Below are 26,604 nucleotides of genomic sequence, written 5' to 3'. Positions count from 1 at the left end.
AGCTCCTCTATAAGTACATGTTGGTACTCTTACTGCCAATATTTATAGTAGAAAAGCATGTGTCCTTGTCTATCACTCTCTTTCTGCTGCTGCTCTGACCCAGGATTGAAGGACTTTTGGATCTCCTTTTCAATTAACACTGAAAGTCTAGCTCTGATGATCATATCCATCTGGAAAAAGGATCAGTTAACATAGTCCATCTGACTGTCTGGGAATATGAGAAAAATAACAAGGAAGGTACTCCCTGATAACCTTGCAATAATGGTTGAATATAGCAGATAGGGATGGGCCCCAAGCTTGAGCTTGGCTTATGTGAACTTTTGTATTTAGATAATGTCTGAATTATGGCTGTTAGCAATCACATTAAGATCATTACATTCAGTGAAGGGGTCTTGTCCTCTCTGGCACTGTACCTTATAAGGAACCATTTCTTGGTTTTTCCAAGAAGGTTGAATCTAAATTAGTTCCTCTTCCCAGGGAAACATGGGTCACACCTAGACAATCATGATTTAAAGTCAGGGTTCAATTAAATTTTAATTAGACATGTTTACTTATAATGTAAACATGTCTAATTAAAATTTAAATATGTTTACATTTAAATATAATTCTCAAAAATATTCATGTTTCTTTTGCTGTGCATTTAGGAGGGTATATAATGTTACTAGTTATTAGGCTTTCTTATACAATTCAGTTTTACACATAAATATTAGAGGTTATGCTACTCTTCTAACTTTTCTTTCTTTCTTTCTTTTTTTTTTTGGTTCTGGGGATTTAACCCAGGGATGCTTTACCACTAAGTCACATCCCCACCCTTTTCTATTTTTTATTTTGAGACAAGGGCTGACTAAGTTGCTCAGGGCCTTACTAAGTTCTGAGGCTGGCCTTGAATGCAGGATCCCTCTGCTTCAGATTCTCAAGGAGCTGAGATTATAGGATGTGCCACTGTGCCCAATTAAATCTTTTTTTTTAATTTAATTTTTTTTTAGTTGTAGTTGAACATAACATCTTTATTTTATTTATTTATGTTTATGTGGTGCTGAGGATCAAACCCAGGGCCTCGCACATTCGAGATGAGCGCTCTACCGCTGAGCCATAACCCTAGCCCATAAATCTTTTAAGTATAAAGCTTTTGATAAATGTTTTAGCTCACTTTACATTTTTAAACAAGTTTGATGATATGCTTCTTTTCTTAGCTTCTTCATATGCTACCATGTAAGGTTTGTTTGTTAAAAGAGGGTAAACACTGAATGTGAAATGAAACACTAGGAAATCTTTCTTTGTTTTTCTAAATAAGAATCCAGCCACATATGCATAACATCAGACACATTGGAAAGGGGGAAAGAAAAGTGGAACTCTGTCTGGTTTACGAAAAAATGAGATTAATGAAATACAAAAGAGATATAGCAACTAAATCCAAGGTGTAGACCTTATTTGGATTCCAATTCAAATGAACAGTAGAAAGACATCTTTAGGAATGTTTGAATATAAACTGGTTATTAGATTATATGAAAGAATGGCAATTAATTTTGTCAGGTGTGACAGTGGCATGGTGATTATGTTTTAAAAAATTCCCTATCAGAAAGAGATACATACGAAAGTATCTGAGTGACATATCTGGCTGAGGCTAATTAACTGAGGAAAATAAAGGTGAAGGGGTTTATGTAATAAGATGGGTAACATGTTAATAATTGTTAAAGCCGAGTGATAGATTCAATATGCTACAATCTCTGATTTGGGGTATGCTTAGTCAAAACAATAAAAAATTAAAGGAAAAAAAAAGCCATAAAGGGAGAAAGATAATTCAAGAAAGAATGCGGTAAAAGGATAAAGTCTTGTTGAAAGCACAATGTCCAAGCATAAACACTATACTTTATAAAATGTCCAAAATCCAGTGGTGGCAATGCCTTTAGGGCAACTACTGATGGGTCCCATCATCCTCCACAATAATCAACAGATCAACGCCAACTTTGGATTTGAGGAGAGGTAACATCTTTGAGATCATCAACTGTAACCGTATTATCGAATTTACTACCTTTTAAGGTTGAAAAAAATCTTAAATGTGCTAGACTTGTATATAAGGTAAATCAACAGATAAAATCTTATACCCCTTACTTCTTTCAGTAACTACAATGAAATGACATTAACTTCCTGCGATTTTAGCAAAGGAAGCAAATAAACAGAGAACATATGACGAGGGCAGTTTCCACCAATCAGAACCTGTAAGGGGGCAGGTTAGGGAAAATAGCCCTTACATGAGAGTTGTTGATAGTAGTTAGTAGGTCTAAAGTAGGCCTATAGGAATAATGTTAAGTAAAAATGATTTTTAAATATCTAGATAAATGTATCCTTTTACAGACATGATAAATTATTTTAAACTAATTCTGACCTTATCAAAATGGTATTTCTATTTTAACATACCTTTGATCTGTAGCTTGCTGCTCACGAAGCTGAAGAAGAGATAACTCAATTTCATTTTCTTTCCTCCTCAACTGAGTTTTCAGGATCTCCGCCAAATGCTCTAACTCTTCTATCTGGCCTCTTTGTGACTGAATAACATTTTCTCTGAAAGAAAAAGCCTTCTAAGAATCTGTAGTTGAGGAAAATTTGTAGTATTTAAGATCAGTGCAAAGATATTTCTTCATAATAAAGAGCAAGCAAAAGTTAAAAAGTTTAGCTTAATTGCCTCTGCACACAGTGAAATAGTAGCAGATTGAATGTGATGATTTGGAAATACATATGGAACAATTCAAGATATTGCTTTTTAATAAGATAATAACGCAATGGATTGGACTTTGGTTTAATTCAATTCTATTGATCACCTGTTGTGTACTCTACAATCCGGTCTTCAGATAATTAATGTGCCTTTCTTCTTTCATATATACACATCTGCCTATATCACCCAAATTAACACTTCAGAGAGGATGGCGGGAAATTTGCCAACATAACTTAGTGGTCTCTGGCATGCATTTATCTTTTTCTTCTGTGTCTGACGGTATCCCAGTGCAATGAGCCTCAGGAAATTGGTACGAACTCTGATTTCTCAGCTGATTATCAGGTAATAAATTATGTCAAATCTTTTATTTTCTCACAGGCTAATCATTACTATAACTGATATTTAAAATATTCAAAAGGAAACATTTTAAGCCCATATTATTGTTAAGCAACTGTCTAAACTATCTACTTTTTGTGTCATGTTCCCTTTCCTCATTTAGTGTTGTTTTGCTTTCATGATAATTCAGGTGAAAGTCTATAGGTAAACTAGAACCTTATCTTTATTTGGTTAACTCAAAGACACTGAAACCATGAGGCTTTGATTAACTGGGAAAGAAACCTAAATGTTGCAGAAGTAACTTTTTTGAAACCATGATATGAAGAAGAATGCAATACCACAGAATCATAGGGAAACAATATCTGAAATCCATATGTATCTGATAAGTTCAGACTTTTAAGCCACTCCTCCCAATTCCTTTTTATTTATTTTTTTAAACCACAAAAAGGGCTGATTCAGGATCTAAAAAAAAAAAAAAAAGAAAAAAGTTACCTGTGATTTTCTGGGAATGAAAATGTTGCCTCTAAAGTTTATACTACTCTAAATGATTGGATGCCATGCCATTCTTTTGGGGGTAAAATTAGAATAAAGAAGACTATTTTATAAACCCTTTCATTGATGTAGTGGATAAGTTATTCATTTCCCTTATTTTACTGAAAACATGTCATGTAATCCCTGTTATTACCCCTCAGAACTAGCTGTATTTTAGTGAAGCAAATTATTTAGACATACCCCATTTTTGTTTACAATAAAGGAAAGGAAGGGATCAAAATAAGACATGATCAATAAACAAAGTTCTAAAATAACCATGAAAAAGAATACATACAAATTTCTTATTTCTCCTTTGGCTTCTTCAAGTACACTACTGCCATATTTTGTAAGCACAGGTTGTACAGTTTCTGCTACATCTACATCTTGGAGTCTTATACCTAAAAATATAGGAATAAAATATGATTATAGAAGGGAAGTTTAAAATCTCCTTTATTTGCTATCATAAGGATATTTATAATATAATAAAATCTCTTGTTAAGTATTAAGACATATGTGCTCCATTGTATAGAGAATTAGAAATACAATGCCAAAGGGAATATTAGATCTCACCTGCAGTAGGTATTAAATAAAATACAGCAGCAACTGTTGCCCATTTAACAAATAATACTATGAAAACCAAATTACTTAGGAATAATTTGATTTAGAACTCCTGCAGTAATTTCTGAAAAAAATTTCTAGTCTTTACAATGTAAACTAAAATTTGAAGGAAAAAGTTTTCAAAAACTTAACTTTTTTAGTGTTAATGATTTTTTTAATTTTTAAATCATTCCAATTTGTTGACCCTAAGTCAGCATGTTGCCTATACTTTGTTATTCTACCTAAATAAGAAAATTCATATTTTAGGAAAGATGATTTGAGACTATATTGATAGTATTTCTTTAAATAAGACATTTCCCTCTTGCATTTAAATTATAATTTTAAAAATTATAACTTAATAAAAATAGTTATATATGCTGGCTCAGCTACTTGGGGGGCTGAGGCAGGAGGATCATTTGACACTGGGAGTTCAAGGCCAGCCTGGGCAACACGAGTGAGACCCTGTTTCTTAAAAAGTTATATGCAATTTTACAAGGATATTCCCATTATTAAAAATGAGACATACTTTCAGTTATATTAATTACTTTACATTTATGAAATAATTAAACTATTAAAGTTTAAGGTAAAGGATGACAAATGATAGAGATTTTTAAATGGAGCATAGTCCCAGATATAAAACTCTTTTCTTTAGAAAAGTTTACTTTCAAAAAAAGTGAATGTTATTTTATTATTTAAATTGATAGATAAAATTGTATTTGCCATCTGCATGATGTTTTGATGTACATACACATTGTTATAAATTAGAACTGTAATTAGAATAATAAAACTATTTCTTGCTCTTTCCAATATGTTCAATATCTATTGCTGTACTAGCTTAAAGAATAAAAAAGGTGGAGCTGGGGTTGTGGCTCAGTGGTGGAATGCTTGCCTAGCATGTATGAGGCACTGGGTTCAATTCTCAGCACCCCATATAAATAAATGAAAAAAATAAAGGCCCATATGTCTCAAAAAATAATTAAAAAAAAGAATAGAAAAGGCTCTGCCTAACACATTCAAATATTTTAGTATGATGGAATTTGCCAGTTAAATTATTTTGGCAATAATGCTAATTTTTAAGCTTTTCCTACATCAATCAAGGGAAAATTCAACATTACCAGCATGGTTTAAAAAAATACTCAAAATATATCTTAAAATTAACAGTTTCATGGTGATTTGCTAATAGTTATATTTTAAAACACATAAACTTTACAAATTTTTGTTCCACTCATTGTTCACAACAAGAATTGTGTTTGCATAGTATCAACCACAATCAAGCCAGTGTTTTTCATCCATTATCCCAAAGCACAAATAGAAAATGACAGTTATTTGTACAGCAGTTTGAGGGTAAAGGCTTCCCATGGCTAGAGAGGGTTTGGGTTCTGGTCTAGTCCCTGAAGGTTGAGATATTCCTGACAAGTCTGGCCTTAATCCCAGCCTCAGAGGCAGTCCTCAAAGGCAGAGCTGAGGTATCAACTTTGGTAATGATGCCCTAGCTTTACTCAGAAAAATAGTGATTAAGAAAGTATTCATCACTAATGTTTTGTGCAACTTCCATGTTCTGGACTCTATGTTTAGTAAAAAAAAGGTCTGGGTCATTAAGACTGTACAATCATAAAGAGAAATTTAAGCTTTGTAGTCAAACTTCCATGAATGTTTTTGTTTTTTGGCAGTGTCCGGCAAATGCTCCACCATTGAGCTACATCCCAAGCCCCTCTATTAATTGATCTCTTCTATTTAAATAATAATTCATATACTAGATCAGCTTGTCATTTTAGTCTAAAAAGTATTTTTATTTGATATGTAAAGAAAACTAAATTTGGGGCTGGGGATGTGGCTCAAGCGGTAGCGCGCTCGCCTGGCATGCGTGCGACCCGGGTTCGATCCTCAGCACCACATACAAACAAAGATGTTGTGTCCACCGAAAAATAAATAAATAAATATTAAAAAAAAAAAAAAAAAAAAAAAAAAAAAAAAGAAAACTAAATTTCAGACATTATTTTTATTTCGTATAAAAGACCTCGCAGACCAAAGATATCATCTTGACCACTTATATTCTGACTAAATTAGAGAATAAGTGACTTTTTAAAGTTAAAATAATTTATTGTAGACCTACAAAAGCTTCACCTCTTATCTAATCTGGTATTATTATCATTCCGTTTTATAGATGGGAAAAATGAGGCTGGAGGTCAGCTGTTCTCTTCCACATAAAAAAAGGTAATTAATGACAGTATGTATTTTCTGATTTATAATTCATAATGCTTACTTTGGTTATATTCAAAGTTGACCTCAATCTCACATAGCTAGGAACAGCCAGCCCCTTTCATCCTGCAGCTGCCTCCTGCCTGTGTGATGGCCTTACTGACTTCAAAGGAACTCTATCTATGGAACAGATAGTGTTAACATTTTGGTTTGGAGAGAAAGCTACAACAAATTTTTCTCCCCTTATGTTCATATGTTTTTTTCCTTCCTCAATGAATTGAAAGTACAGTTTTGCATGATTTTTAAATTCCTGAAGGTGTTGGATCTTTATGTGAAGCATATTCCAAACAAAAATCAATTATCTCCTTCTCCAGTAGATGAAATTTTAAAAAGTTACTTAAGGGCTGAGGATGTAATTCAATGGTAGAATGCTTGCCTAGCATGTGAAAAGCCCTAGATTCAATCCCTAGTACCACCAAAAAAAAAAAAAGTTTATTTATTTTTAGTTCTGTTATAATAAGGTTTGTCTGTGGATAGAGAATTGGGAATTTTTATTAGAAATATTTAAATTTATACTGAGTCCTATCGTGGCAATTCAATTGCTTTTAACATGGGTAAATTTTAGGTTATTCATTTTTAAAATGAAGAAAACAATTGACCTGTGATTATTTTTACAGATGGAAAAGACTTTTATAAAGGTCACTTGGGGATTTTTTGGGAAGTATTGGGAATTGAACCTACAGCTCATCCATGTTAGGCAAGCACTCTACCACTAAGCTATATCCCCAGCCCACTTCAATACTTCTTATTTTATATGTAAAGAAAACTCAAGTTTATAATGATTAGGAGAATTTTTTAAGGTGATCAGCTAGTAAGTGGAGGAGAAAGAACCCAACTTTTAAAATTCTTAGTTATACACATAGTCCACTGTCACACTGCTTCCACAAAACAAGAAAGATTTCAATACTTCTTGGTACTGGGTACTGAATCCAGGATGCCCTATCACTGAGCTGCAGCCCTAGAATTTTTATTTTTTTCTTTTTAGGCAGGGTCTGGCTAGGCTGACCTCAAACTTGGAATCCTTCTGCTTCAGCCTTCTGAGTAGCTGGGATTACAGGTGTGTACTCACCACACTTGGCCACTTTTGAAAATTTTATAAAAGGTTTTGGATGAAAAAGTTTAGTGTGATCATTCAAAAAAATGTGGCCACATATAAGCAAACTAGCTGATTTCCCCCACTTGTCTGAGTTAATGTGATTTCTATTTTTTTTAATATTTTATTTTTTAGTTGTAGTTGGACACAATACCTTTATTTATTTATTTATTTTTATGTGGTGCTGTGGATCGAATCCAGGGCCTTGTATATGCTAGATGAGCGCTCAACCACTGAGCCACAACCCCAGCCGGATTTCTATTCTTAATATAAAAAATCAACTAAAAAGAACCAACTCTTAAATAAAACGATCTTCATGACAATATTATGATTTTATCAAAGAGCAAGCTTAAAACTAATTTTCTATCTCTTTTGATACTTAAAACATGTAAAATATAGAAATAAAACTTTTTGTGTCTGTATGAAAAAATCTATTATAGGACTTAAATTTAGGGTTTGCTGAAAGTCTCCATTTACCTTTCCTGGAGCACTCCTGTAAGCCTGCATTTTCGTTTGCTTTTCTACGCCCAGTGTTAATACGAGACTGTACATAATTGTATGGCCTGTAACCTTGGATTTGAAGGTGCTGTTTGGCTGAAATTAGTCTGTTTTTGAGGACTTCATTTTGTCTTTCAAGCTCATGAACTTTCTCTTGCAGCTGCTCAATCATTTCTTCCATCTCCACATCTCGTCCCAGCCGCTTGGGGCCGCCACCAACCCGCTCATATCTTTTCTTGTCATTAACTAGCCGTATTAACTTGGTGGCCATTCTAGGGAAATAATAAAAAGATGAAAAGGAATGTGAGAAGTCAGCATAAAATGCATTCTGTTGAAAGGAACATAATCACTGTGAAGACTTCAGTGCAGAACCTGAATAATAAATTTCAGGTTTTGATGTAACTATTACTGCCTGTGAAGAATCCTTTGATGATAATTGAAACCACTGGGCAACAATCTGCTTTATAGCACTGACAAATAACAGTTTCCTAAGGCTTATCATTTAAGGTTAGTAAAGAGAGGACACATATTTACTCCATATGTTCCTGAAATGCAATTTTTAACGCATGACCTTATATAGGAATGCTGTATGCACTTAAGTGTAGTTACAGATTGTGGATATGGTGGGTTATATCTGCAATCCACAGTAAGTTAAAACTTTTGAAAAGTGTGTTAAGACTATGCAACATTTTGGTAATATACTGTTTTCAGTTTCTATAGGATTAAGATATATTATAAATATAAAAATGTTGGAATGCATAGATGCACACATATAAAGCTCAATGAAAATTTCAAAAGAAACCAAAATGCATCATTAAATCTTGCTTAGTCCTCAAGAAACACTTGAGTTTAATGGTAGAAAATAGTGAGATGTAAAAAGTATCATTTTAATGCCACTTTTAAATTTAGAATTAAATTGTACTTTGACATCTCAGGAGTTTATACCTTTGATTCTTTTAAGTTTTGATAAAAACTGGTTAGACAGAACAAAAGACAGAAAGGGCACATGGGGGTGATGTAATATACACGTACGGAAAACATGCCTGACAGTGAATAGAAAAATCTTGGCAGGACAAGAAAGAAAAGGTGGCTTTGATGAGACACACAAGTTCAAGACTTTACAAAATTGGTCGCACATCTTCAATAGCTGATTCTAGTTTATAGTGAATCTATTTTTATAAAGGCCCAGACAGGAGATTGAAAATAAAAACACACTTCATTTTTGTTTAAATGGGGTTTGCTTTATTTTAGCATGGTTATGGACAGAAGCTTTTACTTAAGAGAACAAAAGTGAAATAAAAAAATCCTTAATAGCTTTGGGATGTCACAGAACAACCTTTTTTTTCTCTTTGCCCTAAGCAGAGTCCTCTGTAAATTGGTAGTAATACATGTCTATCTACACTTCTGGTTACTAGGCCTGCAGCATGTGGCATCAGGGAGAGCTATGCATAACATAATCAGTTAAGATTGTTTTCTTTTTTCCCTTGAGGCACATCCATTAAGCATGCTTTATAAGGGATATAGGATAATAAAAACCAAGATCCAAGAGTACCACAAACATCCTAGTAAAATAATCAATGGATTAGTTCCTTTTCCACCTAATCCAGAGAATGATATATCATTGGAAAATCTGGCCAGGTATTCTAGTCTAACAAAGCCACCTTCTATCTTGCCCTTTAATATTACAGTTCAGGGTTCTGAGCTCCACCCAATGTCCTATCCATAAAAATAAGGTAGTTATCCAAATGAGATGTCAATCTAAATCCTTGAGTCTACTGTAACACAGATTGTTACACAGAGATACAGATTATGGTCAAAAGAAGAGATCAGACTTAACATGAAAAAGCACTCAATATCCAAAGAAATGACCTTAATTTTTAAGGCAAGAGAAGCACATCAAAAGTGTCTTTCCATTTTTTATGCTGACCTTCAAGCAAACTTTATTAGGAAGCATAATTTTTTGTGTGTCCAGTAATAGAAATACTTTTCATGTGATTTGATTATTTTACGACATTGATGAATCTTAAGTAATCTGGTAAAGTTCGAGTACTTATTTAAAAAGGTGGTTTTTAAAAATCTATATTTATGCAAAAGAAAGAGATACTAATTACATCTTAAGGATAAGTTTAAACATGATTCTATCTATGTATTTAAGTCATTGTCAGGGATCTAAGACTGAGAAGAAATTTCGAGTTTTGGGTCAAAGAGTTCATGGGATCACTACTCTTATAGCTGAGTTAAATAAAGTCCCAGGAGGTTAAATGGCTTGAACATACCATAGGCTAGTGGCAGAGAGATAATGGAACACACATATACAACTTGACTCTTAGCCTAGTCCTTTTCCCATGAAACTACATGGCTCATTATTAAGTTATTTTTTATTTTCTGGGTAGGACAAATTACTAACGAAGTCAAGATTGTGAATTCATTTTTTTTTTTTTTTTTTACTGCCCAATTAGGCTTACAAAGAGAAAAAAAAATATTTAGTGGTCACAAACTACATGCCTCATTCTGCTTGGCTGACATGGATGTTACTGGACAGAAAGGGGTTCAGGCAAACTTTGAGAACTTTTTGAGATTACTCAAAAACCAACTCCAAGTAAAAGGCAGGGCAGTGGGTTGCTAAAACAAAAGCCACAGAGTAAAAAGTGAACTGGAGTCACTTCTTCAGGATGAATTCTAATCCCTATCTTCTTTCTTCAATGGCTCTCTCACCTTTTCTTTGAACCTAGATCATAAATATGAATAAGACTTGCTCATGCTTACAAATGTGAATGTACTTTTTTATTTTTAATGTCATACATTCAGTAGATAGGCACAGTATTTCTGAATAAGAAAGAATTAAAGAATATCTATTCTTAAGACATCAGTCTTGCATAAACTTTTTGCACATAAATAAAAAATGACAATACTTTTTCAGCACACAGTGGAAATCCTTGAAAATATAGACTAACCTAAGCTAAGTTAAACATGTTCTAGAGACTGAAGTGATGTTTTCATTAATAAACCCCACAAATCTTAAAGGAACATGTATTCTAACGAGTTGTAATAGTTAATTATTTTTTAAAACTTTTATTTTAAAATGATGACATTTTAAAAAACAAATGCTCTGACCATTTGCTTATTAAACTATAAATATTAAACCAAAAGTTATTTATAGCTATGATATACTCATGGCACTCTTAGCTATTAGCTTGCTCTCTTCATTCAAATAGCAAGTTCAGACATAATAAACACAATCTTTTTGGCTTATTATTCTAGTTTGTAAGATTTTCCATTTTTAAAAATTCTATTTATTTACAACATGCCTGTTCCAAAAGAGATTGAAGGTGGGGTTTTCAATTAAGTTTATAAAAAAGCATATCCTCCAAACTTTACAGAGTCAAGAAAAAAAAGCTAAAAGCTTTTTATCATAACCTTTTAATTTTATCCTCTTGCTTACGGGCATGCTGTTTAAGTAAAATGTTCTCATCATGCAAACGCAAAAATCTGTCTTCCAGTTCTTCACGACTGACACGTGATATTGCTTGGCGAGACTTCATTGTCCGTGTTGTTGAAGTTTCTGCAAAAATGCCAAGGTAATTAATTATAGGATTACTTAACATAGTCTTTAAAAATGATAACTATTGGTATTAAAATAATCTCTGATGAATTCAGATTTTTCCTTTGTGATCTACAATGAAGATTTTTTAAGAAATATTATATAGCAATTGTTCACAATAATGAAGAGTAAGAATCTTGTGATTAATACTTTATATATATTAGGGATTTGAGCAAAAATAGCATTTATTAAAAAATATACTCAAATAATCATTCTTTCAGACTATAAGATGGAACTCAGATTCAATAGGCTTTTCAATTTATATGCTGAATGCTGTAAAAATCAAGTCAGAAAAGTCAAAGAGTGTCTGCACTCCAGGAGTAATTTAGTGGTAGAGCATTTGTTTAGCAAACGTGAGTCCTGGAGTTCTATCTCTAGTGACAAGCGTGCATGCACAAACATGTTAGAGTATCTGAAAGTATTTATTTATATATTTTTTACAAAAGCAAGAGTTAGAAAAATTTGGTGAACACAATGATTAAAACTTTTTTTGAGTCACGGGTGTTAAGCTATAAAAAACAAACTGTAATACAAGACCAACCCCTCCCCTTAAAACCCCTAAAATTTAAAAAATTGTCATTGGAAAGCTTCACAGATCATTTCTCTTCAAGCTATTTTTTTTTAAATATTTATTTTTTTTAGTTATAGGTGGACACAATATCTCTATATTTTTATGTGGGGCTGAGGATCGAACCCAGTGCCTCACGCATGCGAGGCGAGTGCTCTCCCTCTGAGCCGCAATCCCAGCCCCTCTCCAAGCTATTTTAATAGATAGAACTTTCACACACTTTGAGCATGCATATATCTTTTCACATGTTTAAATTGGGTACTTTGCATATCTTTGTGAAATACATCAATTTTTCATAATTGTTCAATAAAAACAAAGAAAAATCTGACAGAGATTAAAGTCTGATGGTGGTAATGGAGGACAAGAACTGAACTTCAACAGTATGAAAATCCAATAAATAGCTTTGTAGTCTTAAAATTTATTTGTATTTGAATACCTGATACTCCCTGAAAGATCTAAAGCAAAACTTACATACTATTCACTTTTAACAATAAAATACATATAATCAAATTTATCTTTTTTTAGTAAACAATACATTAACTATCTTTCTGAGATAGTTAAAGGTAGTCATTTACACTCTTCTGATTAGATGGTACATGAGGATTCCCTAGTGGAATATGTTTTAAATCCCTAGGTTTTTCAATAGTAAATGTAGTGTCGCCAGATAGTATGGCTGACACATTATTTGTACACACAAATATAAACATTGCTTTCTATTTTAAATTGTTCTTTAAAGCAGTGTTTTCTTCCTCAATTTGAAAGTGCTCTTTAACTCTATAGCAACCACTAAGTGATAAAAGGATAAAAAAAACCTTTAATGTATATTAATTTGATAAAAAACTCACTATCACTTGCATAAACAAGCCATTTTGAGATACTCTACTTGAAAGGCAAAAAATTTTTAAATATGGCATTTCCTCTTGTATAAAACTTAAACATAAAGAAATGTTTTAATGGTGAATGTGATTTAAACCAGGCAATTTGGTTTGGAGGCATGATACTCTCTATGTAGTTTCTACTGATGTGTGGAATTTTAAAAAGATGATTTATAACAATTCTTTATCAGAACAGAGGGGGATCTTGCATTTGCTATGAGCTGTTGATAATTGATGCGTGCAGTAAAATACCATATGTGTTCCAAACTCTCCATCTTGTTTAGTCCAATCAAGAGCTATATAGTTACTTAAATGGTTTGGTTTGTATGAATATCAGAAATACTTTAAATTAAAAGTAAAGAAATCACTGATCAAAGTTCATAACTGTAATAAATAACAGCTGGCCATACCTTGTAACCCTCCTGCTCCAAAGAGGTTTAGACCTATATCTTTCACAGGCAGGTCTCCTGCAGTCTCATCAGTTGGACCAGACATGGCCTATCTGTGGAGAAACGAAAATTCAAATAAACTCTTCCCAAGTTATTACATTAAGCATGCAATGGAATGAACCAAATAAAACGAATAAGGGACCAGAACTTTAATGGACATCTTATTGCCCACATGTGCTGCTTGAAGAAGATGAAAGCTTCTATTCTAAAAGTAATACTACATTCAATCATGGAGACAGTGTTTCTTTCAACAGTGTATTTCCTATAGTTTGCTTAGGAAATGAGGTAAGATTATCATTCTTCCTTTTCTCTTTTTTCTTCTATGTGAAAAAATATCAAACTTCCAAATATAAGAAATATTTCCTTTCTAGCTCCCTTCTTCTCCACAAAAAAGCAGGCATCCTGGAAAAATATTGAATCAGGAACTTAATCCAAATGGTTGTTCTATTATTTAACTGCTCGTCAAACCATGCAACCTATTTGAGTGTCCCTTATTTAAAAAATGAAGTAAATAATACCTCAAAGTTATTGTAAAAATAAGTGAGATGATAAATTGAAAGCATTTAGCCCATGTGCTTGGGATGTCAATGATACTGGAATACTAATTTTTTGCTTGATGCACAGATGAATGGGGAGTTTCAAGTTTGGTGAAAATGGTTTCAAAAATTCATCAGTTGGTGTTGCTTTTGTTACATCCTGCCTTTATCTCGAGATAAAGGTTGCAGGGATTAGCTATCACAACATATATAGCCTATCTAGCTAATTTTAGTATTTTTACAGTTAGTATTCTTTACAGACATTCGCCACAGCAACTTTATTTTGTATCTGGATGTGAATGGTCCATAAAATGTATAGTATGCAAAAAGGGAAAAAAAAAAGGATTTTATATTTTCTTTTTGATGTACCTGAGAAGTTAAATGCAAACTGCTAATGAAGATACCTTAAGGCAGAGGTTTTCAAGTTCTATAATGTTAAGATTAATGTAGCAAGCTTATTTGTCTTGTTCACTTCTTTATTCTTAGAGGCTGGCATAGAGCTTAGTACAGACAGCAGGCATTCACTGGATAGTTGTTTGAATGAATGAATGAAGTTCATGGAACTTTCAGGGTCCAAAAACTCAGATATGTTTTTGCAAATTTTGTATGTATATGTGTGGATGCAATATGCTTTAGGGAGTGGATTCATAATTTTCATTGTAACTCCAAAAAGTTGAGAACCACTGCAGTTTTGTGGGACAGAAACAGGTAATGGATGAATGCCTGGGAGATCAACTACTTCTTTTGGAAACTTTGCTACAGAAAATGTCATTTTTAGGACTTATATCCTTGTGATACTGTTACTCAAATGACTCCTGCTTTACAAATGAGGAAGCTGAGATAGATCAGGTAACTTGTCTAACATCACTAATCTAGGAAGTAGTTGTCTGGTGATATTTTGGGCTGTCATAACGGGGAAGGGGAGGTGTACTGGACTCTAGTGGGGTAGATGTCAGGGATGAGGCTAAACATCTTGTAGTGCATAGCATCCATGACAATCCCATCCAAAATGTTAATAGTGCAGAGGTTGAGAAACCCTGCATGTTGTGGAACACCTTTACAACAACTCCCACTCTCCCTTCTTGCTCACTCCACTCCACTTCACTTACATTGTCCTCTACTTTCCACAAGCCCACCATACCCTAGTGTTGTTCAAAGCCTTTGCATTGGCTGGCTCCTTTGGAGTTGAGCTTTCCCTGACCATCCTATGTGAGAGTAGTCGTCTTCCCAATTACTTCGGGGTTTATTTCTTTTATAGCAATAGCCTTTATCTGAAAAATATTTTCATTTGTTTACTAGTTTACGTGTCCACTAATTAAGTATAAACATCTTCTGATGTGCATTGGGGTTCATAGTATGGAAGTGTCTTGTCCTATGGTGGGCGCTAAAGTTTGTATTTACTGAATGCATAAATGAATATCAGCCACTGAGACCAAAATGGTAAAAAAGTCCTTGCCTTTATGGCATAAACGGGTTATAGAAGTAGTGAGACAATAAACAAGAAATAAAGTAATAATAGGGCACTCACTCAAGGTGTTTAGGGTCCACCAAACAATTCTGAACACAGGGTAAGTGAGTGAAGTGTGTGCGTGACCTTCTACTAGAAGGATGTGGATAGGGACCGCAACTCTCATTAGGTAGGCTTTAGGGCTGGGATACAAAATTTCAGACCACTCCTGGGCGTGGGGATAAAGGGCGGGTTGTGATGCAGGCCTGAGTATGTGGAGGTGTCTCGGCGGGGCTGCTTTTCACGCAAGACCTCCAGGGTCTTCTCCAGACCGCAAAGCATACCCCAGGACCCTGGCCGGTGTTGCAGGGTTAGGGTCCGCTAGCCTCGTCCACCCCCGACACGCCCCAGAGTACTCACCACCACTCTCGCCTGGCCGATAGCTACCGTTGCTATGGCGCCGACAGCTTGTCGGGCGGCCGGCCGAGAGGAGCACGGGAAAAACATGGCAGGCCCCGTTGCCCCCTGGGAAATGTAGTTCTTCGCGGTCTCCAGGCCTCCTGCTTGCTGCGTAGCGGACTACCCTGGGTCTGCTGTCGGACCGGGGAAATTCTGCTCTGAAGCCCGAGGCGCTCGCGGGCGTCGCGCGGTGCATACTGGGAGTGGTAGTTCTCAAGGTTCTGAGGGCGCATGGCGCTGGATAGAAGCAGAACACCGAGAGAACTACACGCAGGAGGCGGGGCCCAGGGCCAGGGATTTACGCGGCTCGCGGTGGCGAAGGCGGCTTTAGTGGCAACATGAAGCGCACACAGACCGCGGAGGAACGAGAGCGCGAAGCTAAGGTACGTCGGCCTTCCCGAGGTCTGGGATTCTTGCTCCACTGGGAGCTAGAGGCAGGGAACCGGAAGGGCTTGCTTTGATGATGAGCGGATGCACGGTGTTAAACTAAGGGATGACAGGGCCTTGTCTGCAAGGATCCTGGAGACTTGGGCTGCGTGTGCGTGTGTGTGCGTGTGCGCGCGCGCGTGTGTTGTATATTCGTGTTGCTTAGGATGCAGGCCGAGTCCCGTTGGACCGGCTCAGGAATGAGAATCGAGACACCCATTCCCTTGTTCTATTTCTGCACCTATTCTGTGGTTAAATTTGTAGCCGCCCTTGTGCCTCAGTTTCCTGGACTCTCAGATGACTGTGATCATACCAGCTGTGCTTTCTCATTCCATCATGGTCTCTGAGGACTGAGAGCTGGATGAAATATCGTGCGGTCAGATGTGTTTATTTGGAACAGTTGTCTCAGTGGACAGCTGATACAGCCTGTGCCTTCAGCACTGTGGGTATGAATCTTTGACCACATTCTTATTCACTACCTTTGTTGTACAGGTTCTGGTAGTTGCTATTCCATGGGATGACAACAACAATTATAAAAGCGATAGAGATCTATTTATTTATTTACTTACTTTCAGCATTTATGGTGTATCCGGCACCTGTGTTTGGTGCACATTTGTATTATTTCATATTCTTATCACAACAGATTACAAGATAGGTATGATACAGATGGCTTATCAACAGTCCTGTTTCGAAGACGAAGAATTGAGACTCAGAAGAAGAATCACCCCCCCCGCCCCCCAATTGGGTTCTATTGATTTCTGTGAACATATTGGGAACCTGTCTACTTTTTCCACCTCCACTACCTTGCATCGGATTACCATTATATCTTTAATGTACTGTTGGAACAGCCTCCTCTTAGACTGTATACTCTAACTTAATACTCTGTTTCCCTTTCCTCCAATAATTAATTCCTTCACACTGTATAGAGTTTTTTTTCCCCCCAGATTCAAATCTAATTATGTCCCTTTCCTCATTACTTACTCTGCCAACCACCTGTTTAAAAATTAGCATGTTCTTCTGTTGCTCTTTGGATAAGAACAAAACTTCACATAATCTAAAAGAATCCTGCATGGTCTGGGTCTTATCCACAACTTCCTTGGGCATAGCTCTTTGCTCTCTGCCTATCAGACACTTCTCGAAAGTCCCTCTTGCCTGTAGTTCATCTTCTCACAGGGTCTTTGCACATGCTATTGGGTGCTCACTCTGTGTTAGGCAAATATTGGCAGTGAGCATCAGTGGTAAATAAAGCAGGTACAGTTCTTGCTTTCATGGAATTTACTCTTACAGTTGAATCTGTCTTAGGGCAGTACACCTGAGGATTTAAAACGTCAAATCTGGTCTATAATGACCTGAATTACCGTAACATTTCATAAAAGACCTGAAGTTTCTATACTTGAGTTTCCATATGATAGAGTTAATATACTAAAGATGGCATAAAGAGGGGGGGGAGACCTTTCTGTATTAGTCTTCAAAGTTGAAAGAAACAAATGTTATATATTGGCATGATGCATTATGTCTTTCTCACCTTTCAGGTTGATTTTTTTTTTTTTGGTACCAGAGATTGAAACTAGGGGCTCTTAACCACTGAGTTACATTCCCCAGCCCTTTTTTATTTTTTATTTTGAGACAGAGTCTTGCTAAGTTGTTTAGGGTCTCGATAAATTGTTGAGCCTGGATTTGAACTTGCTATCCTTTTGCCTCAGGTCACAGGGATTACAGGTATGTGCTACTATGCCCAGCTCAGGTTGAATTTTAGAGTTATTCCTGTATTCTGTGAAGACTGATTGAGCATCTATGAATTGCTATACACTGGGATTATAATTTTGGCTAAGGTAGACTTCCTAGTCCAAAGGAAGCCTTACTCTGTTGAAACTATAACCACTGCCTGTGAGGTAGTTATTCGTGTTATCCCTATTTTACAGATGTGGGAACTGAGGCTTGTAGAAGTTGTGACTTGCTTAAGGCAACTTGGTTGCTAGGGTATGTAGGAAACACAAATTGTTCTTTTGACTTCAGCTTCAAAACTTTTCCCCATTTTCTCCTTGGAAACATGGTGAATTGGTAAAGCAAGTTTTCTTTCTATTGCCTTTAAAAATTCTTTTATTTTTATTTAAAAATTGTTTGCTCATGAAAATTAGTTCTCTTTAAGTATAGGAAGTTGTTTTAAATCTTAAAGAGAATATGTCCAATTACTCATTCTCTTTTCTACTCTTTCCTACTTTTTAACTTTGTTGAGGCATAATTTATGCACAGTAATTTAAAAACCATTTATCATGTACCATTTGAGTTTTGACAGATGTATACACATGCAAAACTAGCACAGTTGGAATTAAGAACATTTCTATCCCTTCTAAAAATTTCCCCTTACTATTTGCAGCCAATTTCTTCATCTACTTTGGCCCTTAGTCAACCAGTAACATCTTTTCTGTCATTATATAAGAGTCTGTATTTTCTAGAATCTTATATAAATGGAAGCATACAGATGTTCTCTTGGGTCTTTTTTCATTCAGCATAATGACTTTGGAGATTGATCCATGTTATTGTGTCTACCAGAAGTTTATTCCTTTACATTGCCGAGTAATAGGCTACTATGTGGATGTATCAAAATTGTTTATTCATTTACCTTTGCTGGACATTTGGATTATTTCTAGTTTTGGGTTATTATGAAAAAAATTGCTATAAAATATATATAAATCTTTGATTTCATTTATATCCCTAGGCAACCACCTTTGTTCTCTAGATTTGCCTTTTTTGGACTTTTTTGTATAAATGGAATTATATTCCAAGTGATCTTTTGTGTTTGGCTCCTTTTATCCAGAATAATGTGTTTGAGCTTTACCCACATTGTGGCACATATTAATGCTTCCTTCCTTTTAATTACCCAGTAAATGGCATTCATATATCTAAATATACCACATTTTGGTTATTTGTTTATCAGTTGATGCACATTGAGTTGTTTCAATTTTTGGCTATTATGAAAAATGCTATCATGAACAATTACATCCTAGTTTATGTGTGGACATATATTTTCATTCTTCATAGGTAGAGAACTAGAAGTGGAATTGCTAGTCATAATGTAAAGAAATGTGTTTTAACATTTTAAGAAACCGTTAGACTGTTTTCCAGCGTGTGTTCTATTTTACATTCCCATCACCAATTTTGAGTTACAATTTCTCTGTCCTTGACAACACTTATTATTGTCTGTCTTTTTACTGAAGCCATGATAGTGATTGTGAAGTGGTATCTCATCGTGGCATTGATTTGCATTTCTGATGGCTAATAATGTGGAGCATCTTCTCATGTACTTACCGATCACATGTCTATCTTCCTTTGGAAAGTGTCTATTCAAAATCTTTGTGCATTTTCTTTTGGCAGATTGTCTGTGTTCTTGTTAAGTTTTGGGAGTTTTTTGTATTTCTAGATACAAGTCCTGACAAGGTATAAGTTTTGCAAACATTATCTGCCATTCTTTGAGTTTACTTAATGTTTTTTAATAAAGGGAGATTTATCAATATTTCTTTTTATGATTCATCCTTTTTGTGTAATATCTATGAAAGCTTTATTCCAGAGTTACTAAGATGTCATGTTTGCTTTTTAAATTAAACTTTGTCATTCCCATAATGGGTAATTACTTTTGGTACTCTTTTTCTCTTTGAAATAATGTAGATTGTATTTTCTTCTTTGTGATTGCTTATGCTGTAGACTTTTATGCAGTTTTCAAGTCTGGAGGGTGATTGAAGAAAGTTGGACTAAATAGGTAGCTTTCCATGATAACATTACTTAATTTGTTTTAAAGCCTAAGAGCATGCATTTTTAAAAAGAATTTTTCTTATAAAAAGAAATAAGCAGAATAGTCCAGATTAGTATTGATGGCCTGAGTTAGACTGTTTTCTATTATTTTCTTGCTGTTGGAACAGGATTTTCACACCTAGTATCTCAGTTGCCCCAAGCAGAAAATGAGACAAGAATGGCTGCTTTTGTGGATTGTTGTGAAGCCCCATTATGATTAAGTTTGGCCACTGGGCCACAACAGAGTAGATAAGGCTTTTGACTGTATTTGGTTAACCAAGAGGACTTCTGTGTGTGTTTTTTGTTTGTTTGTTTGTTTGTTTTCAGATGAAATAATTTAAAACTTAGAGAACACCTGCAAAAATAGAACATAGGCCTTTCATAGACTTATTGTCTGGATTTACAAGTTAACGCCTTGCTCTGTTAGCTTTATTGGTCATGCTTCTCCCTCTCCTTCCCTTCTTCTCTCTCTTTCTCTCTCTCTCTCCCTCGCTGTATGTATACATATGAACTGTTAACTCTTTATTACTGTTTTTACATTTTTGAGGTGTTGGGGATTGAACCCAGGGCCTTGAACATGGTAGATAAGCTGTCTACCACTGAACTACACCCAGCCTTATTAGTATTCTTTTTAAGAACTGCTACAGAGTAAGTAGGAGACATCAGCCCTCTTTACCACTAAATAGTTCTGCATGTGTTTCCTAATAGCAAGGACTACATATAAACGTCAATTATCAATTTCAGAAAAGTTTTTATATTAATGTAATACTGTTATTTAATCCAAAGGACATGTTCATATTTTGCTAATTGTCATAATACTCTCTTTTATAAAGCATCCCCGGCCCAGGCACCAATCCAGAATCATACATACCTTTAGATGTCATGTCTTTTTGATCTCTTCTCCTTTAATCTGGTTTCCTTTAATATCATTTAAATCGATTTCTTATCATTTCCTTGTCCTTCAAGCTATCTACAATTCCTGATAAGTACAGGCCATTTGTTCTGTAGAATGGCCTTGTATTCTTATTTGTCTGATTTTTTTTTTTTTATGATTGGATGTAGAGTATGCATTTTTGGCATGGACAGTTTTGAGGAATGATGTAGCATTAGAGATCATAAATTTATAGCCCACATATTTATCCTAGTGTGATAAAAGTATTTTATTTGGCTGAGATGAAGGTGGTTGAAAGTTTCAAAATCATTTTCTAATATTTAAATGTTGAGGGATTTCACATAAAAATCAAGGTATTTGACTCTCATGAAGCCTAGAGTATCTGGTAACACTGAACGTGCGTTTCCCTATGACAGCCTAATGGGAGTGACTCCTTTCAATGGCAGATGTGCATTCCATTTTGCCACAGTCCACTCTGTCCCTTCAGCCCCAGTACAGCAGTACCCCGCTTTCCATGGCTTTGCTTTTGGTGGCTTCAGCTACCCACCATCAACCATGGTCCCAAAATATTGACATTTGTCTTCATGCTTTAAAGAGACAGTGTTTACAAAACTTTTTATTACAGTGTTTAGTTATATTTTATTAATGTTGTTAATCTGATATTGTGCCTAATTTTTGAATTGAAGTTTTATCATAGTATGTATTTATAGTAAATGTAAGGATTAATACTATCCTGTGTTTCAAGTATCCTCTGGGTGGGGGGTGATGTCTTAGAACGTATTCCCTGTAAATAAGGGGGGAACAACTGTGTAGTAGTTCAGAGTATGAAGCAAACTCCTGGAATTGAATTCTACTCTATCACCTACTTCAGCGATCAACTTAACTTCTCTGAACCTCAGTTTCTTCATCTATTAAGTTTCAGTGAGATAGTTGTAGTGGGGATTAAACTGTATATATGAATAGCAACTAGAACATTCCTGACATATAGTAAAAATAAACACTGTTATTATCACCCTTAACTTGCTGTCATCATCATCATCATCGCCTCCACTACCTTTCGGACCCTCGTAGATATTTATCCTAAATTCAGAACACTCATTCTGTAAACTTGTGTTAGGTGACCGTTCAGGCAAACTGATTCAACTGGGGTTCTATTAACTTTTCTCCTGAGTATACAAAATGGTATTGGCTGAGTATCACCCTTTGAAAAGCTGAAACAATAGTTACTCAGCCATTGTCTGTGTTCTGTGGTTCCAGATGAACTTAAGTTCTTCATCTTAACACTGGAGACATGTGGGTAAAGATTAAAGATGGCAGATATATCCCATGGAACTGGCTGTCTGTGGAAGATATAATGTACTAACAGCAGAGAGTAGTGAGCTTCATCACCAAAGCAGGACATGGTAACAAGTGGTATCTAACATGGTCTCTCCAGAGGTCATGGAGCTCCTTCCTTAGAAAGATGTATTTCATGGCTGGGCGTGGTGGTGCACGCCTGAAATCTCGGCAGTTGGGGAGGCTGAGGTGGGAGGATCACAAGTTCAAAGCCAGCCTCAGCAAAAGCAAGACACTAAGCAACTCAGTGAGATCCTGTCTCTAAATAAAATACAAAATAGGGTGGAGGATGTGGCTCAGTGGTCGAGTGCCCCTGAGTTCAATCCCTGGTACCCCCCAAAAAAGATGTTATTTCATGTGGTCTGGGGGGAGGGTGTCATAGAATCCTTTCCTAAAATCTGCTTAAAGATCTTCCCCTGTGACAGGTCCAGGACTTCTTTAGAGGTTTCTTAGAAATATTAAAATATTTAGAAATATTAAAATAGAAAGATATGGATGTTGAATTTCAAATTAGATTTAATGATTTTTATTCTGACTTGGGGTAGATAATCTTTTAAAATATTAAAAACAAATAGTTTGTTACTAAAATAATAAATATCTTTAATAAGAACATTTAATAATTTTTTAAAAATAATGTACATAATTTTCCCAGTGAAAGAAAAAATCTAGAATAAACTGTTTTAAATAAAATCATTAAAAAAGTCTTCTACCTTTGGTGATAGTTAATCTGAATATCGTTTAATAAAATAAACCTTTAATTATAAGGTTTATTGAGGTATAAAAATAATAACTCAATAAAAGAAAGTTGGTTATTTATATCTGTGCCCACTGGGTGTTTTTACCTTATTTAGTTTTTTTGTGGTTTGACATTTTTGTAAGGTCCTGAGAAGGTTCTTTTGGCCACTGCCTCTACCTGGGTGGGCCTGCGTTATATCACAATTTATCTGATGGTACTTTAGGAAACTAAATAGAGGAGAGTTTTGGTAGTAGGACAGTGTAAGGATGAAAAAAACAAACTGAGTTTCTCCTGGACTCTCAGAATGCTCTGTGACCAAGTGTGTGTGAGGGTGTTCCCACGCACCTGTAAGCCATCAGTTCTGCAGCAGCCATCCACTGAGTGTCCTCTAATTCATTCATTTCTGGCCCTGTGTACTTGGAGGTAGGGTCATACTCATGGGTCGAAGGCTGCCCACCCTCTTCAAATGCCCGTGGCCAGCCTCAGCTTGTTTTACCTGTGCTCCTGACTGACTGGCTATATGTTAGGGTTCCCAAGATCCCCACCTTGGGTTCCCTTAATTTGCTGGAGTGGATCACAGAACTCAGAACTTCCTTATGTTTACTGTTCATTAGAAAGGATATTACCAAGCCTACAGATGAATGCAAGCCAGATGGAGGAGAAGTAGGGGCGAGTGTGGAGGAAGGCGAGCAGAGCTTCCATGCCTGCTGTTTGCACGTGTAACCACCCTCCAGAAACTCTCCAAACCCAGTTCTTTGGAGTTTTTATGAAAGCTTCGTTACATATGTGAGCCTCATTATATCACTAGCCATTGGTAACCAGCTCAACTCGCAGCTTCTGTTCCTTCCCTTGAGGTTGGGTGGTGAGGCCAAAAGTCCCAGCCCTCTAATCCTGGTCACAGGAGGTCTTTCCTGTGATCAGCACCATCCTGAAGCTACCATAAGATCCGAAAGAGGTGGTACCTCTTCTTGCCCATCATAAGGGTCACAGCCAACGCCCCAGTAACAAGAGACAGGTTAACAAGAGAAAAGCCTGTTTTATTTAATTATACTTTATTAATTTACTTAATCACCATTTTACCTGACAGGATGCTTAGGATGTATGAAAAATGAAGAGCCATATAGAAATGTGATTGGATAAAACAGTGTGATCTAATGAGATAGGCTGAACTGGGAATGTTCCGCAAGCCCTGCCTGTTAGGTTCTTCTTGGCCTCTCTGTGAAGCATTCCTTCCTCCCAGATGTGGAGCAGGACCACCTCTGAAATGAGGGCCTTATTATCTGTGGGTAGGTCAGAGACCGTCTTTCTGGCCAGTTGATACACATAAAGATAAGGGAAGGTTAGAGTAATATTTTTAGGCCGTATGGCTTGCTGTGGGGAGAAGGAGTGCAAGTTATCATGACCCATGACATACCTTGGATCTGTTTTTGACTCACTTGAGGTGAGAAGGGGCGAGAGATGGATATGGGTGGTGATGGCGGGGGTGGGGGGAGAAACAGACAGACCTTGGTTCTAAGGCAGCTTCTAAACCTTCCAGTATCCTTTGGTTTGAAGTACTCAATGTGTGAAATACTTTAGAATATTATTGTTGTTGTTATCTTTTCTGCAGTGCTTGGGATGGTCCTTAGGTACACTAAGCAAGCACTCTGCCACTGAGCTGCACCCCAGTCCTGGGGATGTTATTTTCTAAGCTCTGACACTAGTAGGGAGGGGCTGCCAGGCACCAGTCAGTTCATTAGCATACAGAATACTCTTGTCACTCTCAGAGTACAAGGGTTTAGGAGTTGTATGTCTGGCAACAGGGATGAAGACCAGATGAATATATTTCACAATCCCATGGCCAATGACCAAGAGACTTAAAAAGAAAAAAAAAAAAAAAGGTAGAAACTTCACTTGAAAGATTCTACTCCTCCCCCCTTCTCCATCCATCTTTGTTTTTGCTTAATCTCTTCTTCAGTGTAAGTCAACCTTTAATCACCATTTTGTAGGTTTTATTGTCCTCTGTAATGAAAGAAGGGTTAGTTTATTTGATCATAGTTTCCAGACCACTTTAATTACCATTCTTAATAAGCTCAAGAATTGTGTAACAGTGAGTTGTTACTTTGTGTTAATTCCAAGTCTGTTTCTTTACCATCTTAGTGTCCCTTTTGAAAACTGAATTTGCTGTTCAAACAGTCCTAGACACTTTGAACAACCATTAGGTTCCCTGAGGATAGCATTTGGGTCTAATTCATCCTTTTATCACTCTTTTGGACCTGGCAGAGAGTCTTTCACATTGGAGATGCTAATAAGTATCTGTTGAAGAAAGATTGAGTGGTTGAAAGCCTCTAGCATCTGATGTATGATACATATGACCGTCAATGAGGACAATACTGACTGCTGATTAGATTTATTGTGGTTGAGTTTATTGATACAGGTTTTGGCAGTTAGATTATATGCTCCAAAAGATTAGGGACCTTTTTTTTTTTTTTAAAGTTTGTCATTTTTAGCACTTAATGTTTTGACGGGCACATAGTAGGTATTCTATAAATATTTACTAAATGAGTAGGCTTTGTTAATAGTGAGTGATGGGACTGGAACTTGAGAGAAATAATGGAAAGTGATAAGTACTTTATGGATTTTAAGTTCCTTAACAGGTATAGATATTAATTTTGAGAAGTAAGCAATGGTCAGCAATGGTTTCTTTCTTCATTTTCAAGTTGAAAACGCTAGTTTACCAGGCTTTGTGTATTTTATTTTTTATGGAATATTTCCCAATAAAGTTTTATTTAAAATGTGACTTTTTGACTTCTCAGAAAAAAGGAACTTTATTGTAAAGCTGGTACTTTGGGAAACTTAAAGAAAAGGCATAGTTTAAAGAAGGTGAATTTAGAGTTCTGCTAAGCTCTTTCATTTCATCTTCTGTTATAAACTGTTTTTGAGTTGTTTTACAAAATTGTTGCACTGGTTGATTTCAAAATGTAAGCCTGGAGGAATCTTGGGGACTACTGGGCCGGATCTGGGTATGTTCAGGAGATTAAGATTTTCATCAGTAGGAACTTGTTTCAGACATTTGTCCTTGGCATGATGTTTGCAAGGTTAACACATTTGAAAGCTAAATCCTGAACAGGTGCTCCCGTCTTGCAGCTTTTAAAACATCTTATTTTATTGTGGTAAGAAACAGGAGATCTTTGCTATCAACACATTTTTTTTAAGTGTCCATATAATATTGTTAACTGTAGACACAGTGTTGCCTCTTACTCATTTTGCATAATTGAAACATTCTGCTGGTTGATTAGCAGGTTCTCATTTCTCCCTCTTCCCAGCCCCTACTAATCACCATTCTATTCTTTGATTCTAAAATCAAAATGACTACCAGGCTTGTAGTTTGTTTATGCTGGAAGCACCTGTGCTGTGGCTTTGAGGGTCATTTATTTACTCTGTAGTTTTGGAAACCATCCGCCTGCAAAGTAACCATGCTTTCC

At 35.8% G+C, this 26,604-nt stretch overlaps 2 protein-coding genes across 8 annotated transcripts in view; one reads left to right on the top strand and one right to left on the bottom strand.

The window, feature by feature from the left end:
• The window catches only part of Rpgrip1l (RPGRIP1 like), a 104,629-nt gene extending 88,568 nt beyond the window's left edge, over positions 1-16,061 (bottom strand). For 3 of the 5 annotated variants that reach the window (XM_048792180.1, XM_048792179.1, XM_048792181.1), the window contains exons 1-6: positions 15,924-16,061; positions 13,482-13,573; positions 11,445-11,589; positions 8,007-8,299; positions 3,876-3,978; positions 2,419-2,562 (exon numbers count right to left, since the gene is read on the bottom strand). In XM_048792180.1, coding sequence (XP_048648137.1) covers positions 2,419-2,562; positions 3,876-3,978; positions 8,007-8,299; positions 11,445-11,589; positions 13,482-13,566 — 770 coding nt within the window. In that variant the 5' untranslated portion in view covers positions 13,567-13,573; positions 15,924-16,061. The remainder of the gene's footprint in view (positions 1-2,418; positions 2,563-3,875; positions 3,979-8,006; positions 8,300-11,444; positions 11,590-13,481; positions 13,574-15,923) is intronic. The other 2 variants (XM_048792183.1, XM_048792182.1) reach the window with 2 other exon arrangements.
• A 20-nt stretch (positions 16,062-16,081) lies between these two features.
• Fto (FTO alpha-ketoglutarate dependent dioxygenase) overlaps positions 16,082-26,604 on the top strand; it is a 371,520-nt gene continuing 360,997 nt past the window's right edge. For all 3 annotated transcript variants that reach the window (XM_015488487.2, XM_048792184.1, XM_048792185.1), the window contains exon 1: positions 16,082-16,345. In XM_015488487.2, coding sequence (XP_015343973.1) covers positions 16,301-16,345 — 45 coding nt within the window. In that variant the 5' untranslated portion in view covers positions 16,082-16,300. The remainder of the gene's footprint in view (positions 16,346-26,604) is intronic.

Source organism: Marmota marmota, unplaced genomic scaffold (genome assembly GCF_001458135.2).
Source record: "Marmota marmota marmota unplaced genomic scaffold, marMar, whole genome shotgun sequence".
Lineage (NCBI taxonomy): Eukaryota > Metazoa > Chordata > Mammalia > Rodentia > Sciuridae > Marmota > Marmota marmota.
The sequence above is the reverse complement of the archived record's forward strand: the minus strand, read 5'-3'. Positions and strand labels throughout refer to the sequence as shown.